Genomic DNA, 19,958 nt, shown 5'->3' with positions numbered 1-19,958 from the left:
GTGCTAGCATTTCATTTCAGTTCAGTGACCTAGATAATATTATTTTAAAAATTCTAGTGACTTAGTAATATACAGGAAAACATATACAATCATACTCATATTTATCACATAAAATGTTGATATAGTCTCCCTTCTGAATCTGAGTGAATAGTCTCCACACCCACCTAAGCATCTCAGACCTAACAGTCTCCAGTTCCTTTATGTAAACATAGTAGAGTATTTGCATATAATTCACACACATTTTAGATTTTCAATAATTTTAGATTTATTTTAAAGCTAATTACAAGTCCTATGTAAATTAGTATTATTTGAAACTACAATAATATAATTGTCTGTACATGTTTAGTGCAAAGACATATTTTTTTAGTTAATTTTTTGTTCTTCAGTTAAACTTCATTTCCTGGAACATACAAACATAAACTCATATATATATATATATATATATATATATATATATATATATGCTGGTAGGGTACTTGCCAAGTATGTACAAAATTCTGAGTTCTGTCTCTGGCACTGTCAACACTAGATGTGATGATACACACCTGTAATTTTACCATTTGGAAAGTTGAAACGGAAACATCAGAAGTTTCTGGGTCATCTTCAGCTCTATACTTTTGAGGCCAGCCTGGACCACATTAGCACCTGTCTTAAGTAAGTAAATAAAGTAGTAAATAGGAACATAGACAAAAACTTAAAGTATAAATAAGTATAAAATTTATCCAGCATGCCAGTTAAATAAACTTAATCTTTATGAACTTATTTAGGGTCATTTAATAACTCATATTGAACAAGTTATTTATATTGTCTTGTCAAAATATTAGAAGAGAATAATTTGAAATGTCAGAGTTTAATATGGTCCTCTATTCCATAGTATTTTTTGAGTGTATTTTATATATGACACTAGATATATCCGAGAACACTGAGAAGCAACATTCTTACCAATAGATGATTTATGTTGTACCCTTAGTCTCAAACACAATGCAATGATTTTGAAGTTATATCCCCCTGTAGGCTTACTTCGTCCCCAGTTGGTGATGCTCTTTTGAAAGACTGTACCATCTACATGAATTAAGCCTAGATGGAGGAAGTGGATCTTTGAGGGGACATAATTTGAGATTTGTAGCCCATGTCTCCTCTTCATCCATCTCAGTTTTCAGTTGCACGAAGAAATGAGGAATGGAGGAGTTGTAGTCATATGCCTAGTACCACCTAGTGCCTAGTACCACCTATTACCATGTCTTCTCACCTTAATGAACTAAATGTCCTTAAGTTAGAAGTCAACAGAAATCTTGTTATTTCAGATAGCTATGTTTTCACAGTGATAAAAATATAGCTTGTCATTACAGAGTCTTCATCCAGTAACTTTTGGAAGCAGATGTAGAGTTCCACGATCAAGCACTGGGCCAAACTCTAGGAGTCTAGCTGAAGAGAGGGAGGAGGAATTATATAAGGGGGTGTGTCAAGATCATGACCGCAAAACCCACAGACACAGCTGACCTGAGCTTTTGAGAGCTCTTGGACTCTGGACCGACAGTTAGGGATCTCGTAAGGGACCAATCTAGGCCCTCTGCATTTCGGTGACAGTTGTGTAGCTTATTCTTTTATAGGGCCCCTAGCAGTGGAACCAAGACCTATCCTTGACTCCTTGTGGAACTTTTCCATATGGTGGGACTGCTTGCCCTGCCTTGATGCCGGGGGAGGAGCATGGTCATGACTCAACTAGATATGCCACGTTTTGTTGACTACCTTGGGAGACCTTACCATTTCTGAGTGGAAATAAAGGAGGAATGGAAAGGGTGGGGGTAGGAGCAGAAGGGAAGGAACAGGAGAGGAGAGAAGAGAAACTATAATTGATAAGTAAAATAAATAAATGAATAAAATTAAAAATAAAAAGAAAATAACTTGTATGTACAGAACTAAAATATTCTCTTTGTACTCTGTGAAGCAGTTCGCATTGAAGTCAATTGGATAAAAACCTTGGTAAACTGAGAGCTTATGTATGCAAAGGGTTTCTGAGAACACGTTTTTACTTTCTGCTCTTTTGAGAAACACAAGAGTAACCTATTCAGTTAGAGGTGTTTCTTTATTCCTTAACTCTACCTATCATATCTCATACAAGTCACTAATGTTAAATGCTAACGATCTAATGAAACCATCAGCACAAGCTCAGTCTGAGGAAGGGTAACTACCCTTACCAAATATCTTTCCTTCTAAATCATTATGTTAAACTCTAAGGAGAGTCATAGAGGTGAATTTCAGGGCACTGTGGATGCCATTGATCCTGGGAAGGTGAGGGTTTCATCTGAACCAATATTCTCACTCTGTGCATGACAATCATAGTTAATCACAGGTGAACTTCTACTTAAAATCCTTTTAGATTCTTGGGAAGCCATGGCCGCTCTGAACTTCTTTGCTTCCAGGTGGCACAACTTTAATCAAAGGCGACACTGTATTTTACCAAGAGATAGAACCTAGCTGTTTTCTCTAGGATAAACCTTCACTTATAGGCTTACTCCCTATTCTCTGTCTCAGTATTTCCTCTTCTGTTTATGAGGAGTAAATAGAGTGATTTCTTGATGTCTAACCATGTTTCTGGATCAGAGCAGGATAGGAGCCCTTAGATTATCCTCCTTTAGCTGTGCAGTCTTGGACAGGTTGCTTAACTTTTCTGACCATCCATCCATGTGTAGAACTAAAATGAGAATAAAAAAAATGCTTACATGCCATTTTCTCTATGAAGTGTGAGGAACCAGAAAGGGACTCAGTAAATACTATTCTCCTTCATTCCTGCTACAGGTGTTGCTTTCATGCATTTGATGCATATTTAATAAAGACGCACTGTCCTTCGATTTACTTTGGTGTCCACTGAGACCACCAAAGGTATCCTACCTATTCTCTACCATTAAGAGATTCCTTTAAGAGACGTAATTTATTCTATTAATTAATTAAGAATTTTAATTAGTGGAATTTTAAGTGCTCAGCTCTAAGACAAAGGCCCTGATGACACAGTGCCTGATCTGCTTCTGCTCTCCTACAGCTTTATTTGCCCAAAGATCCTGTCTTCTAGCTCCTCTCCTTATATCATTTATCCATCCTGGGATTTACAGATAGCCCTGAGAAATCCCTGCAGAGATTATTGACTTAAAAGACTGTGTACAACAAAATGTGGGGAAAATGAACATTCACCCAAAGTCAAAAAGCCTGTGACCTTCCTGGACTTAGGGGGAGCTGGGAGGACCTTGGACTTAACATAGTGAAGGGAACCCTGATGGCTCTTTGTCTTTGGAGAGGGGTGGAGTGGGGGTATGGGGTGGAGTGGGGGTATGGGTGGAAGGGAGGGGAGGGAAGGGGGAGGAGGAGGGGAGGAGATGGAAATCTTGAATAAAAAAATGAGAAAAATAAAAAAAAAAAAGCCCGTGACCATGAAGATGAGAAGCCTAGGTTTTTATTTATTTGTTTGTTCATTTCTCATTGTTTTCTTTTCTTTATTTGTTTGTTTTGATGGCTAAAAAGTTGTATCAGTTTCCAACTGGAATGCATAGCTTTTCTGGCTAGTGGGGTTCAATGTTCCTCCATCTAACAGCGTGTCGTGTTGGTAAAAACATTATGTGGAATAAAGTACAACTTGATGTTGCTGTGCTCAGAATAAGATTCCTGTACTTTCGACTTGAGGCAGGATTTTTGTTGTTGTTGTTGTTGTTTTCATTCACTGAACATTTGAGCTATCCACTGGGATGTAGCAAAGGAAGACATACTTTTCTTAGGTTGGTCCATAAGGAACGCTCATCTGTCATAAAATTGGTCTAACCCACATCCTTTGATTCTGAATTTTGACATTCTGAGCACACACTGATTCATTTCTGTAACCCCCCTTCAAAATAACAATGCCTTACAAAGAAAGAGGATCTGATCTTTGGTATGGCTTGTGAGACCGTTGTACTAATTATGCCTCTCTCAGTCAATTTGTGATTTTCTGTTTTGTTTTCTGTCGTGGTTTAAACAGATAGTTGTCCTAATTGGTGACTTGTGTTAAATATTATAGGTAGGGTTAAAGTGGGTCTGCTGTGTCCTTTATGGGAACAATATTACATTCGCTTGAGATAAATGTGGGAGTACCCTCTGTATGCTGTAACTACCATTAAATTGCCTTGGCCTGTTGATAAGGCAGAACTTAGGTAGGCAGGGAAGACAGAACTGAATGCTAGGAGAAGGAAAGAGTCAGCGGGACACCATAGTACTGCTACCAGAGATAGACATGCTGGAACTTAAGCCAATAAGCCACTGCCATGTGGCAATACACAGATTAATAGAAATGGGCTAAATTAAGATGTAAGAGTTAGCCAATAAGAAGCTATAACTAATGGGCCAAGCAGTGATTTAATTAATATAGTTTCTGTGTGATTATTTCGGTTCTGGGTGGCCAGGAAAAACAAGCAGTTCCTTGCAACATGAGATCTTCGTTAACATTTACTCAATTTTAAAAGTGGAGACAAATGAAGTAGAGATTTATGAAACTGTCAGTACTTTATGTGGCAAAGTTAGTATTTGAAAGCATTATGCAGTTCTAAACTTATGCCCTGATCATTATTCCCATCACAGAGACTTTCACAGAAAGTCCTATTTGATCTACGTATGCCTACAAATATATACATATATTATTTTCCATTCAAAATCCCAGTACTGTAAACTAAGGTTTTAAATAAAAAGGCATCTCCAGTTATCCTAAACTAGCAAACCTACTTCACTCCCTCATTCCTTTTAATTTTTCTCATCTAGTTTTACTTAAGATGCATTTAAATTTTATTTACTCTTTTGTGTATATGCCACATGTATGGGAGTATCCACAGAGGTCAGAAGAAGCTAGTCAGATCCCTGGAACCAGAGTTATAGGTCAATGATAGCTGCCTGAATTGGGTGCTGGTAACTGAGTTTGAGTCCTCTGGATGAACAAGAAGCACTCTTAATCATGGAATCATCTCTGTAGCCTCTCATATGATTTTAATTGTGAGGATCTCAAACTTATGGGTCAGGTGTAAGGCCTGCCTCCCCCCTCTTTTCCATGGGTATAACTGTTATTGTCATTATTCATCAGATAAATTAATTTATTATAGTAAGTTCTCCATCTCTATCATAATAGAGGTCTTAGTTACTTCACATGCGTTTACTTGTTCTATTTACTATATCCATATCTTTTTGAAAAATCTAGATTCTGGACTGATGAAGATATTTTTTATTTACTTAAATTAAATGCCATAGAAAATAGTTTTCTGGCAATTTATCATTGGCACAGTATGCACATTGAGATTAGAGGACAACCTGTGGGAATCTATTCCATCCTCCTACCAGGTCCAAGGGATCAAACACAGGTTGTCAACTTGGCAGCAAATACTCTTACTCACTGAGCCATCTTGTGGCTCTCTTATTTATAAATTTTAATAGAAATACTTTTACATTAACAAAAAAATGGAATCAAATTTTAGTTGGGATTCTAAATGGATTTGACACCAGAAGCTCTTAAAATAGGCTCTTACTTCCTACTAGGATATTAGCATTCCAGATTTGTGTCTAATATTAAGTTTTAGCTATTGCTTCTTTTACAGGATTTGACAATAGACTTGCACTTTATTAGGTTATGTCATGTTATGTTACTGAGTTAAGCTAGGAAACACAATAATATCAGAAACAATGGAACTGCGTATAGAGAATCCAGAGAATGAGAGCAGAAAATGAAACTGGGCTAAGCAGAGATATTTTTGTATGCCACTTAATAAAAGTCTGAGAAAATTAATAATAGAACTAAGATCTTTTTCCTATTCAAACCACTCAAAAAATAGAGGAAAGAAATAGAAGTATGGAGAAATATGAATTCAGTCTAGAAAGTTTGAAATAGTTTTTTTTATTATTATTATTCTTAATTCTAAAAGGTCCTTGCATTTATACCTGGTAGTTCTCTGGGAGCAATAGAGAACTAGGAGACTTTTCTTGGTGTCTTTGAGCACTTGAGTTTTGCTGGGTAAGGTATCATTGAGTTTGCTGGGTATTGTGCTCAGCACAATGTTTTTGCCTTGGGCCAAAACAAAACGCTCATCTTCAACCTGGGGAGCTGCAGCATGATGGTGAGAGTGCTCCCGAGTCCTGTTTACTCCAGTGTACACTTCACACGGAAACTTCTTCAGATGGATTCTCAAAGCGGGGAAAGAGTATTTGATTGCTGAGAAGCAAGGAGCTGGAGAAAATAAATTTCAGCGCTTAAAGTCAGATCTAATGGCTTCAAAGAGACAAGTAATTGAAATTGCTTTTAAGGCATGGAGCAAAAGACGAACTGAGCAATGCCTCAGGTTTGGGAGCAGATTGCAGAGCCTGTGTCTGGGGGAAAGCTTAGTGAGAGGACATTTAGTCTGGTTTTCAAATACAGATATTTTAACACATTAGTATTAGGAAATAATTTGTTATTTCCTGGTATCCTTTGGAAAGGTAGTGTAGATTTCTTAATTTCTGATTGATAGAAGTAGTTGAAGTAAATGATCTGATTTATTTTAGTTCAGTTTTTAAAGGAAAGAGTGAATCTCTTCCTCAAAGGACAGTAACAGGGATGGAGGGTTGTTGAAGAAAGAATAGGCATAAGCAACAGGCAGTGTGGCTAATGAAACACACACCTTTATAATAGTTCATTGAAAAAGGTTTGAATTACATCTTGATAAATGAGGAAGACTGGCATAGCCCCAGAACATGTTAAGGATTTTTTCTTGCTACCCTGGAGGCTTTGTATCTTTAGGTAGGTCAAAATAAGGTCAGAGTTCAATTTTGCATTGATGTGAACATAGAGTTAAACCACGAAAGAGACAAGGATCCAGAAAAGTCAGAACACCTTTAGTCTCTACTCTGGAGTTTACATAAATTCATCAAAGACATTTGCCTTTGGTTGGTTGGCTGGTTTGGGCATGTACTAGCAGGGTAAGTTGCCTTAATGTCAAAACAGTGAGACCCCACCTGACATCTGCAGCATAGAACATCATGTGTTCAGAGCATGAGTTCAGGAAGTACCCTCCTGACCTGACACCTAGGAACCAATGAGACATTCAGCCTCAGCTTCCTTCTCAGCTCAGTGTGTGAGCCAGTTTCAAATGCATTACAAGCAGTTATGAGGGTTCATTGACTGTTCTCATAAGGGTTTGTGGTCCGTGGTAGCTAACCTTGATCTATGAATAAGAGAGAAAAATAAAAGGAACACTTCCAGTGTTAAAGTAAATGATTTTTTTCACATTAAAGGGCGAAGACACGTTATTCAGATTTTTAAGAATAAGCCTTTGCTGTTTTGCAACCCATGTGGACATGTTTTTTTTTTTTTCTGGTGAAAATGTAATTTCCCTTATCCTCTAAAGTTTAAGTGTTATCTGGCTGATGGGCCCTAGGTACTCATTGCCTTCCTTCAAGCTTATGAGAGTTGGCAAGTCATTGGTTCCCTTTGGTGTCAGAAGCTGGCACTGCCACCACATCTTCTGAATGTGATCCTCAGGACTTGGCATCAAAGGCACAGTTTCTTGCTTTAATTAAGCTGAGATGCATTCCTACATGTGACAGCTGCAAAGATGTATTCTCTTTACAATTGAATGTTGGAATACTTAACATTGCATAGACTTCATTTTAAGGACTTTTTTTTTCATCTTTGTCCCTCTACTGTACCATGGTGGTTCTATGAGAGAACATATGGCCCAGTAATTCTTTAAAGCTCATTTTATGGGCCATTTTCAGGCACTTCCTGCTGGCCTTTGGAACAGAGCCTTGTTTGTGACTGCATTTTTGCTTATGTTTCTGCCAAAAACTTCCACCAAAAAAAAAAAAAAAAAAAAAAAGGCAATAAAACCACAGGGCCCTGTAAGCTATGGTCATCAGAATAGCTTAATGAAAGCAACCTCAACAATTGAGGTCTTTAATAGCAACCAGCACTGCAGGACTTAAACCCTGAACACAAGGACAGGCTGTACAGGTCACCTTTGTGGTTTATGGGAATATCTCAAAATGTTATAGAATTCAAGACGATCTCAGGGAACGATCTCAGAGCAAGCTATTTTTCTCTTAAGCAAAAAGAAAAAAATGAGAGGGTAAAAATAGAAATTGGAGAGAGATATATGTAAACATTTAAAGGTATTATATAGCAAGGAAAATATTTTCGGATGCTCTTATTGCTACATAAATTCTTTGGCTGTTGCTGCAAGTTTTATCTCAACTAAATTGTGATTTTAGATGGCAGAAAGATATTTGAAACACAGACTGGGTACAGAAAAATAGATCCTGATGAAAGGAGATTCCTGTGCGGGGCATCTAGTGTTAATAATTATGTCTTGATTATGATCTATGTGCTACTAAACAGTTTTACTATCAGAATTATGATTTGAAACCAATGAACTAGTGACATTTTGCAACACGTGTGTTTTGATAGCATGCAGGATTTGTGCGACTTTTTGAGAGAAAGTGATTTTCTTGTGCTGCTAATATGAACCCTGTTGTAATAACAAAGATCTCAGAAAAAATATGTTACCAATGGATGACATTTAGGGGTCTTATCATCATGGCCATAATGAATTCTGATTAACCCTAAAAACCTGACCCATGTTTCTGAGCTTAAGTGGCTGACAATTTGACCCTAGGAGCATTCAATCCAAGGTGTCCTAATATCACACCGCCCTTCAGTTTCTCATCACTTACTTTGACAGGGTTTTTCTTCCTGTGACCACTAAAAATGAATGATAATTTAATAATCTCTTTCAAATATAATAGTAAAGGGGGATAAAAATATTCAGATTAACCATCTCTTGGGGCTATAAGAAATAGAAATAGGTCTATCTATTGACTGTTAATTTTGAAATATAGTTAAGTAAGATTTGATTTAAAGAAATACAAAGCCAAATCTCAAAGAACACACAGTTTAAGTCAATAGTTTTCTTTTATCAGTGCTGAACTTTGAACCCAACATTCGTGTATGCTTGTCAAGTGTTTACCACTGAACTGTGACCCTAATCATATTAGTTTGTATAGATGGCACCAATATACATGAATATCTCTCAGTTTTTCTATAATCAAAAAATGGAATGAATTTAATTAAATAACACTGCACAAAAAGCATGCCAGGCTTGCCAGATCCTCTGGTCTTACACAACTAATGACTGTTGATTAAGAGCAAATGGAGAAACAGGTCCAATTATGGGGATAAACAAATTACATCTTGAAGAAATTTTTCATTTCAAACAGTCTGAAGCAGGTGCTGGAGAGAATGGCTAAGATATTTGCCTTGTGACTGTGAGTTCTTCACCAGAAACGCTGTAAAAAAAAAAAAAAGCCAGAACTGATGACTCATACTTATAATCCCATCCCTGGAGAGGAGATAGGCTCCTGGAAATTACTGGTCAGCTAAACTTGACCCAGGTGAGCTATAGGGTGATAAGAGATAGTGTCTGGAGACTGACACTTGAGCGTGTCCTCTAGTTTCCATGTGTATGCTCACACTCATGCTTGCCCATCTGCACATGTATGAATGTTAAAATGTCAAGAACAGATGCGTTACTAATCACATAACATGTCTCATGCATCTCTTTCTCTGGACCCAGAACTTCACATTATGAAAACCAAAACAGATATTTATTTGGGAAGTAATGTAGTTCAACAGCAAAAGTGCTAACTAGATAATGTTTGATGGGGAGCTCAGCCAATCACATCTGGCTAGGGTATGGCCGCCTGGAGCCCACATAGAAAAACAGGGGAGAAAGATGCGTGCGCTCTCTACACTGTGTTCGCTGGACCATTGCGGATTTCGGACCTCTCACTCGGTTAGCATGAGTTTTCCCTTTTTTCAATTATTAAAAAACATAACTGTTGTTCTTGAGCTGGTCTGGTTATTCATTGTACCGACTGGGCACGCAAATGCTACAAATGTTTCTTGCATTTTCTGTCTTCGCAAATAAACTAGCAAATATTCTCTTTCCAATTTCATCTGGAGATTTGGATTATCCAAAGTTTTTATTCTATTCAGTGAATACTCTGTAGTCCATTTTATATTCACACCCAGATCACTTCTCCTGATTCCATTTTCTTACAAAGGGCTGTCCCTCCACATGCCTTTTGATAGCTCTTCTAGCTTAGCCAACAAACTAATCAGTAGAGTTCTCCAACACCTTCCATGTTCTTCATAAATCTTCCCTCTTGTTACCAGCTTGCTCTGAAGAGTTGAATTGTATGCTTCTGAACCAAAAGTCCTTATCTACAGTTGGTTTTTGTCTGAAAATGTCACTAAATTTGTTTTCCCAATATCACATATGATGAGCAATATCTGTCTAAACTTTTTTACATCTTCATTGCTCATTCCGTATTTTCTCTTGTCCCTTTATCTTTCTCTTATAACTTTCTCTTATCTCATTGTTACTCCTCCTCTGAACAGTTCATGTTTTCAGTATTTAAATCTAGAGGCATATTTGTTAAATACTTCATATTAAAAATTAGAGTGTCACTCTATATTTATTAATATAGCTTTAAGTAATTTATTTGTTCATAAACCCTCTTCTTATACAGCTATACTTTATCTTTTCCCTATCCATGGATGAGATGTTCCAAAGGCAGCATGTCACTACTATAACCTCTTATTTGTTATAATATGTATAACTTTTCAGATCATACTATAGTTGGACTTTAAACAATCTTAAAACACACTCTAAAGTCAAGTACACAGGGGTTACAAAATGTTCATGCAACTGACAAAGAACCTCCACCTGACGATAGATGAAGAAAATGACAGAGCCCCACATTGGAGCACCGAACTGAGCTCCCAAGGTCCTGATGAGGAGCAGAAGGAGAGAGAACATGAGAAAGAAAGTCAGGAACGTGAGGGGTGCGTTCACTCATGGAGACGGTGGGACAGAACTAAAGGGAGATCATCAACTCCAGTTGGAATGGGACTGATGGATCATGCCACCAAACCCGTCTCTCTGAATGTGGCCAACAGCGGGGGCTGACTGAGAAGCAAAGGACAATGGCGCTGGGCTCTGATTCTTCTGCATGGACGGGCTCTGTGGGAGCCTTCTCAGCTTGGTCGATCACCTTCCTGGACCTGGGGGGAGTTGGGAGGACCTTGGACTTAGCATAGAGTGGGGAACCCTGATGGCTCCTTGGCCTTGAGAGGGAGGGAGGGGAGGTATGGGTGGAGGGAAGGGGAGGGAATGGGGAGAAGGAGGGGAGGGAAGGGGGAGGAGGAGCGGAGGGAGGGGGGAGGAGGAGGGAAGGAGATGGAAATTTTTAAATATATAAAAAAAATAAACCATGAGGAAAAAAAAATGTTCATGGAGGAACTGACATACTTCAGATAATCTTCTAGTATAAACAATATGAAAGATTTTTAAAATATCCCTTTATAAGATACTTTGTAACAGCTTATTAAGTTGCTTACATGTCATATGTATGTTCTTATTGTATTTCTTTTACAATTCAGTAGTAGTATAGATTTATTCTGAAATATGTCTCTCTCCTATTGTTTAACAATATGACATTCAGAAATTTGTTTTTATTTGGGACAGGAGTTTTAGGCACCTAAGTCTATATTGTGATTCTCATTTAAGTGTCTTCTTGGTTTTGAAACTACAGATACACACTACCATGCATACTTTATTTTTTTTTTTTTTTTTTTTTTTTTTTTTTTTTAAAATTATTTATTTATTTATTATGTATACAGTATTCTGTCTGTATATGTGCCTGCAGGCCAGAAGAGGGCACCAGACCTCACTACAGATGGTTGTGAGCCATCATGTGGTTGCTGGGAATTGAACTCAGGACCTCTGGAAGAGCAGGCAATGCTCTTAACCTCTGAGCCATCTCTCCAGCCCCCATGCATACTTTATGTATTTCCAAATCAATCTGCTCTGAGTTGATAGGTTCTTTCTGATTAATTGAAGCGGGTATGATTTCTAAGATGATTTATTATTACTTTTGACCAAATATTCTTCTTTTATTTTAGTATAGTCCATATGAATATTATATTCAGAACCCAAATTGTCTGTAGAATGACAGCAAAAGTGGTTTCTTTGCACTATGAAGTCTGTGCATCTAGAACTTTAGTCTCATTTATTTTCATTTATGGAAGGAATAGTCTCCCTTCCCTGACATAGCCAAGCTTGGTCCTCTAATGCTATATTAGATCTGTGCTTTCTTCATTTCCTTTGAAGGATGTCTGAAGGTAAAAGGTTAAATTACAGTAATAAAGATTTCACTCAATAAACACCTCAAGCACAATAGAACTTGAGGTTTTGATCCATACAGCCTGCTTTAAAAATAATTAAACTCATTTTTAATGTGCCATATATTTATACAACATATAGTGATCATATCCATCCATCATTTCCACTGTCCACCTCCTCCTAGAGAGCCCCCAGTCCATCTCTGACTAAGCTTCTTTTCATTTCATTATTTTTATTAATAATACATAGAGTCCAGTTATGGCTGTGCATAGGCACATGGGTATGTGGCCACCACCACTGTGACTTGAGTCACCTCCCAGTATCACATCCCCAAAGCAGAGTGATTCTCTCTCCCTCCCTCAGCAGCATCAATTACCTGTAGTTCCTGATTCATGCTGGATTTTTGACTAGTTTGATTTTGTGTAGGTAAAAACGGTGCTATGATTTGATGTGTAATAGACATGTTATAAAGTATCAATAAGTCTTTATGTCTTAGCTCTCTTCCACCTCTTTACCATGAAGATCCCAGAGCTTAGTGTGGGAAGGTTGATATATGTCCCACCCACAAACCAGTGTTTAGAGTTATTTATACCTGGCACTCAAACCAGGTATGAGTTTCTACATTAACTACTATCCATTACCAAAGACACTTCTTTGGCCAAAACTGAAAGAAATATGTCTATGCTATCAAGAAATGTTTAGTCCTGCGCTCCAATGTGGGTCTCTGTCTCTATCTCCATCAATCGCCAGATGAAGCTTCTATGGTGATATGCAAGATATTCATCAGTATGGCTATAGGAAAGGGCCATTTCAGGCTCCCTCTTCTCAGCTGCTCAAGGAACTATCTGGGGACATCTCCATGTATACCTGGGTACCCCTCTAGAGTGAAGTCTCTTGATAAACCTAAAATGGCTCCTTTAATTAAGGTATCTTCTTCCCTGCTCCCCATCCACCCTTCCTCCATCCCAACCATCCCATTCCCCCAGGATCTCTTCATCCTCCCCTCCTCACTTTTCTCTCCACATCTCCCCATCACCCCTTACCACCACCCCCAAGATCCCAATTTTTGCCTGGCAATCTAGTCTACTTCCAATATCCAGGAGGATAACTATATGTTTTTCTTTGGGTTCACCTTCTTATTTAGCTTCTCTAGGATCAGGAATTATAGGCTCACTGACCTTTTTAGCCCAGGACTGAGCTTCCAAGGCCCAAATGAGGAGCTGAAGGAGGGAGAACATGAGGAAGTCAGGACCGCAAGGAGTGCGCCCACCCACTGAGATGATGAGGCTGATCTAATGGGAGCTCACCAAGGCCAGCTCGACTGGGACTGAAAAAGCATGGGATCTCTGAACTTGGCCGGCAATGAGGGCTGACTGAGAAGCCTAGGACAATGGCACTGGGTTTTGATTCTATTGCATATACTGGCTTTGGGGGAGCCTAGTCTGTTTAGATGTCTACCTTCCTGTACCTGGATGTAGGGGGGAGGACCTTGGACTTTCCTGCAGGGCAGAGAACCCTGACTGCTCCTTGGACTGGAAAGGGAGGAGGATAGGAGTGAGGGGAGGGGGAGGGAAATGGGTGGTGGGGAGGAGGCAGAATTTTTTAATAATAATAATAATAATAATAATAATAAATAGAAATATTTAGAAGACAATTTGACATCATGAGTGTTTATCAGAACAAAAACAGTAGGTTTTTCCATTAAGGCCTATGATCTCTCAAGACATGGATTTTGATCAGATTTATAGTACCTGGTATGAAATACCCCTCATGTCCAATTGATATGTCATATTTTAGTATTGCACCAATTGAGTACATTTTGATTTTGCCAGGGAGGTCAGTAATTTAGCATGTAGAACCTGCATCTTGTAAGACCACTGGTATCCTTTCTCCCTTAATTGTCTTCATAGTAAACCCTGGTACTGCGTAAGCTTTGTGGGAGGAAGAAGAGAGTTTTGTGGTCAGGTCAAGGTTGATTTCTCTATGTCCTGTTACAAAAGTGAGGGGTGTCTTTAGCACTAGGGTCTTACCATGTGGTTATGCTGGGCAACCAAGAACAATGGGCACTACTTGTCACAGTCTCTTAAGTAGTCACATAAAAGTAAATCTTTCATGTCTGAAAAGTAACTTTGAATGGAAGTAGCTTGGATTTTGTTTTATTGGCATGTCAAGAGTTAGTGAAGTTGAGTGAAAAGGAACCCTGAATGTTTGTAAAGTTGAAGTCTCAAACACAGGAACTGTTATTTTTGATATATATATATATATATATATATATATATATATATATATATATATATATATATATATATATATATATATGTATATATATATGTATATGTATATATGTATATGCCTACAAAGAAGTCTGGAGAATGTATCATCTAGTTAGAGAAATATGTTTGATTTTAACCCTGCTACTACTGAAAAATTGAGAATAGATGCTCACAGGCAGAAGACTCAGTTTCCAAATGGTCACACTTTGTTAACACTGTACTTTTTGGTAAATCTGATTTTCCTATTAGATGCTCAGCAGAATAATAGTAAGTCAGACCTTTGCTATTTTTTTTCGAGATAGGGTTCCCTGTAGTTTCTAGAGCCTGTCCTGGAACTAGCTCTTGTAGACCAGGCTGGCCTCGAACTCAGATCCGCCTGCCTCTGCCTCCTGAGTTCTGGGATTAAAGGCGTGAGCCACCACCGCCCAGCCAGACCTTTGCTATTAATTGTTGTTGTTGCAAATATAGCTTCTGCACTTAATCAGCATTCCTATCCTTTAGAAGGTGACCATTTCACTAAATGAGTGACTGAGTGAGTGAGTAAATAAATGAATGAATGCATCAAGGAATGGGTGGATGATGTATTTTACAGATGAAGACACTACTTCCATTCAGATGTTCAGAGGGAATTGAGCATTTTCCCATTCCTTCAGGTTTTTTACCTTTTCTAGGAATGTTGAAATATTTAAACATTAGCTCCATTGTTTATGAAGGTTTCCCCCATTTCTGACTTTCTAGACTTCCTAGGTGTCTGGAGTCGAATCACACATGGCAAGTAATTTAGAGAAACGGCTTTCTGAGGGAATATAGACACTAGAGGATGTGTTTTCTGTCTCACAGGTCCTGTCAATGACAGCTTTGTTTCTCAGGCTACTGTATCATAAGTCTTAGACATTGTCTAACTATGAAAGAGCAGCCATTAATCTAAGAAGGCAGACTTTAGCACATTGGCTGCATAACCATTTATTTATTTACTTATGTTTGTTGGTTTGTTTTTCAAGACAGTGCTTCTCTGTGTGAGAGTTCTAGCTGTCTTGGTACTCTCTTCATAGATCAGGAAGGCCTTGAACTCACAGAAATCCACCTGCCTCTGCCTCCTGAATGCTGGGATTAAAGGCATGAGCCACCACTACCCAGCAAGCATACACTTTTAAATACACTTTGTCTGGACATATTAAGTATGAGCTATGCTTAGAGGACCACCTCTTGACTTACAAACTGTCTGAGAGAATAAAAGTAAACATAGTGAGTAGCCATAACAAATGTGTTCATCACAATCTTTACTGAATTATATTTAAATGAAAGACAGAAAGACTTTTTGAATGAATCACTACTGTAGATAAATTATCCATTAGCTACATATTCTCTTCAGTCAAATATGAGTATCTGCTGCTTATAACAATCAAAATAAGTTCCTTTTAAGATTTGCAGATTCTTATGAAACTCTGAAAAGTAAGGAATTCTAAACCTGTTTTCCTTGTTTTCTAAGATATTGAAGACTTTGAAACGAAAACCAGAAGCACAGTGTCCGTCCGAGAAGGTCAAGGTGTGGTGCTCCTCTGTGGCCCACCACCACATTTTGGAGGTATGTTGTGTGTAGTTTGTGTCAGCTAATTCTTGGGCTCAATTGGAAGGTGAAGGAGGCACACAACATCCTAGAATAACTGACATTTCACCTACATTCATAGGATCTGAGAAAACTCCAGGAAGTTCATCAGCTACCTAGATAGTCCTGCAATCTAATGTTTTATTTAAAATACTCTTCAGAGCGGGGCAGTGGTGGCTCATGCTTTTAATTCCAGCACTATGAAGGCAGAGACAGGTAGATATATCTGTTTGAGGCCAGCCTACAGAGCAAGTTACAAGACAGGCTTCATAAGCTAACAGAGAAACCCAGTTTTAAAAAAATAAATGATGGATGGAGAAAATGACAGAGCCCCACATAGGAGAACCGGACTGAGCTCCCAATGTCCTGATGAGGAACAAAAGGAGGGAGATCATGAGCAAGGAAGTCAGGACCGTGAGGAGTGCGTTTACCCATTGAGACGGTGGGACAGATCTAACGGGAGACCACCAAGTCCAGTTGGAATGGGACTGATGGAACAGAGAACCAAACCGGACTCTCTGAATGTGGCTGACGGTGGAGGAGGACTGAGAAACCAAGGACAATGGCAATGAACATGAACTCTACAGCTTGGACGGGCTCACTGTGAGCCTTGTCAGTTTGGTTGCTCACCTTCCTGGACTTAGGGGGAGCTGGGAGGACCTTGGTCTTAACATAGTGAAGGGAACCCTGATGGCTCTTTGTCTTTGGAGAGGGGTGGAGTGGGGGTATGGGTGGAAGGGAGGGGAGGGAAGGGGGAGGAGAAGGGGAGGAGATGGAAATCTTTAATGAAAAAAAATCAGAAAAAAATAAATAAACCATGAAAAAAAATAAACGAAACAAACAAAACAAAAATATCCTCTTTTAGCTACTGGACAAATATGTCCTTGACAAGATGAAACTAGGAGCACTTAACAGTGCTCGTGTTGGCCTGCTATAAAACTGAGTGCATGATCTGATGCTATGACCCATCACTCAGGACAATTTTTATGTCAATGAACTCTGAAATTCAGCTTCCTCTTACATAGAATTAGGCAAACATTAACAGTGCTTTATATCTAAATTAAATTGACTTATATAATGTACCTTATTAAAAATGAAAACTAAAATTATTTCATTTTTTACGTTTTAGGCTAAAAGGTTTTTTTTTTTTTTTTTTTTTGGTTTTTCGAGACAGGGTTTCTCTGTGGCTTTGGAGCCTGTCCTGGAACTAGCTCTTGTAGACCAGGCTGGTCTCGAACTCACAGAGATCCACCTGCCTCTGCCTCCCGAGTGCTGGGATTAAAGGCGTGCGCCACCACCGCCCGGCAGGCTAAAAGGTTTTAAGCAGAGTCTACAGGGAACTGTCCCATGTAGGCATCCCAGACATTCATACTGCCTATTCATATTAGCTTCCATACTAAAACGGGAGAGTTCTTAAAAAGATCAAACATATTCTTTTAAGATAAAAGGCAAATTTTGCTTCTAATGTTAAACTAAATCTTTTTTATAAGTCTTTAAAATATTTTATTATTATTTTCATTTTATATCACCTTTGTGATGTGCCAGCACAAAAAGCAAAGGATCCTAATTAGAAGCTAACAATATATTTTTCCTCACTCCTAACAAATATGGCATTATGTTCACCTAAGGTGTTAGAGAGTTGCTATGTGCACAATGCTGTCTCAGCATCAAGTTATATTCTTGTAAAGTGCACACGAACATTGCTTATGTTTTGGATAGTGTCTTTTTTTCTTTCTTGACCTTATGGAAAATTCTATTCCTGTAACAATGGCTGAAATTGAAAAATAAGGAAACTTTAGTTCCTTTGGTACTTTGACTATATTCAAAGATTCCTGGGGGTGTTGAAAATTTTTAGTCTTGTTTTAATCATGGATGATAGAAATGGAAAATAATTGTGAGTAAACCACACACACACTCACACACACACACACACACACACACACACACACACACTCTACAGGAAAAACAGTCTTTTAAACATTCTTTTAAAGCAAAAAGGCCTCACTGTCTATCATGTAATGAATCCTATGAAACTAAATCAGTGGATAACACTGAATACATTAAAGTAAGAACTTTGTAAGAAACAAGAGTCTTAGATGAGAGTGAATGCAAGTTTGCCTATTTCCATGGGCAATGATCAGAATCATTCCATGGAGATCTGACAATGATGATTTCTGGGTAGCATAACAATTTCCTCCTGGAAAATTTTATCATTGATCAAAAGTAAATTCATCTTTTTGAGGAAAGGTATGATGGACATAGAACATAATGTATCTTTGTGTCTTCTCATGGCTTTTGCTATATATTTCTTCGGAGTTATACTTTCATTAAGAGCTTTTATTTCCTTGAGTTTTTCTAAGTGTCTGCTATTTGTTTGTAATTTTCCCCATTGGAATTGTTTTGTCTATTTTTCTCTTATAAAAAAGTTATTGACTTTTATCTGCTATTTTGCCAAAAAGGTTTGTTAGTTATGTTGAGATGTGACATCTTTATATTCATTTCTTCTTCTTCTTCTTCTTCTTCTTCTTCTTCTTCTTCTTCTTCTTCTTCTTCTTCTTCTTCTTCTTCTTCTTCTTCTCTATCTCTCTTTCTCTCTCTCTCTTTTGAGAAAGGGTTTCTCTGTGAATCAGTCTTGGGCTATATTGAAACTCATTCTGTAGATTAGCTGGTCTCGAACTCACAGATATCCACCTGCCTCTGCCTCCCACATACTGGATTAAAAGCGTGTGTCACTACCCCCTGGCACATTTTTTCAAGTAATTTAAAATATTTATCTTATTTATTTTTGTTTTCTGTATGTGTCTTTTTCATGAGTCTTATGTGCAGATATCAATATTGCTTCTCTTAGAAATCAGTTTTAAACTCCATAATGACAACAGGTCATAAAGGCTGATGGTTTTTAAACAAATTATGTACAAGTTAGTTCTGTGCCTTTCTGTCCACACACATCTAGAATAGTGTGTGCAAAAAGTCTTTCTACATAAAGGGAAAAGTCATAATAATTTTGATATTATTAGCATATGTGTGTGTTTTGTTGTTCCTCTAGTATATTCACAAAATATATTCAAATCATCTTTTAACAATAGAAGTATTTGAAATATATTTAAAGGTGTTTTATAAAGAAACATTCTAAGAACAAAAGGGAAAGCCTTAACATGTTTGAGTTCTATAATACTTTCTGTCAACTAAAGTATCTGTGCCCCAAAACAAGATATGAGAAAGAGTTCATGGAGTTTCCATATAAATGCTGACTAATAGCATAACATAATAACAATATAAGTATTATAGGACATAGTCATTCATCCATAACAGCTGCAATTTTCATGAGATTAGCTATGCCTATTTGCCACAGATCATGAAGGCTGGACTGTTGACATTACTTCATGAAAGGAGGGGCTTGTGACAGCCTATTGGACCTTTATCTGATATCGCAGTTAACCCTCCCAAACATTTGTGTGCAACTTGGCCTTCATTGCACATGGCCTGGACTGAGGTTGTACCCATAGTGATACATTACATAATCTGGGGAAGTTAATAGAATGAGACTCTACCTACATGGCTATGCAGTAGCCGTCATCTACATTACGTTTTACATTGGGTGTAGACCTTCCTGTACAATTGCTTTGAGGCCACCATTACCCCTGTCCACAAACGCACTCAGATTCTGTAAGTGGGCACAATAAACTCATTGGTTCCACAGTGTAAACTTTGGTGGATAAGTACTTTGATTTGTTTTTGTGTCTTTATGAGAATGGAGAAGACAATATTTAAGAATCCCCATGGGAGAAATTTCTTCCTGTAACATAGCATTACAACACAGCATAGCACAACATGAGAATTTAACCTGATATAATAATT

At 37.9% G+C, this 19,958-nt stretch overlaps 1 protein-coding gene across 1 annotated transcript in view; it reads left to right on the top strand.

Annotated features, from left to right (window-relative positions):
• The window catches only part of Cntn6 (contactin 6), a 211,805-nt gene that overhangs the window by 34,824 nt on the left and 157,023 nt on the right, over positions 1-19,958 (top strand). Inside the window, exon 3 of the mRNA XM_038319610.1 lies at positions 15,984-16,079. Within this exon, the coding sequence (XP_038175538.1) occupies positions 15,984-16,079 (96 nt within the window). The remainder of the gene's footprint in view (positions 1-15,983; positions 16,080-19,958) is intronic.

Source organism: Arvicola amphibius, chromosome 2, assembly GCF_903992535.2.
Source record: "Arvicola amphibius chromosome 2, mArvAmp1.2, whole genome shotgun sequence".
NCBI lineage: Eukaryota > Metazoa > Chordata > Mammalia > Rodentia > Cricetidae > Arvicola > Arvicola amphibius.
This window is presented reverse-complemented; position numbering and strand designations above follow the sequence as displayed.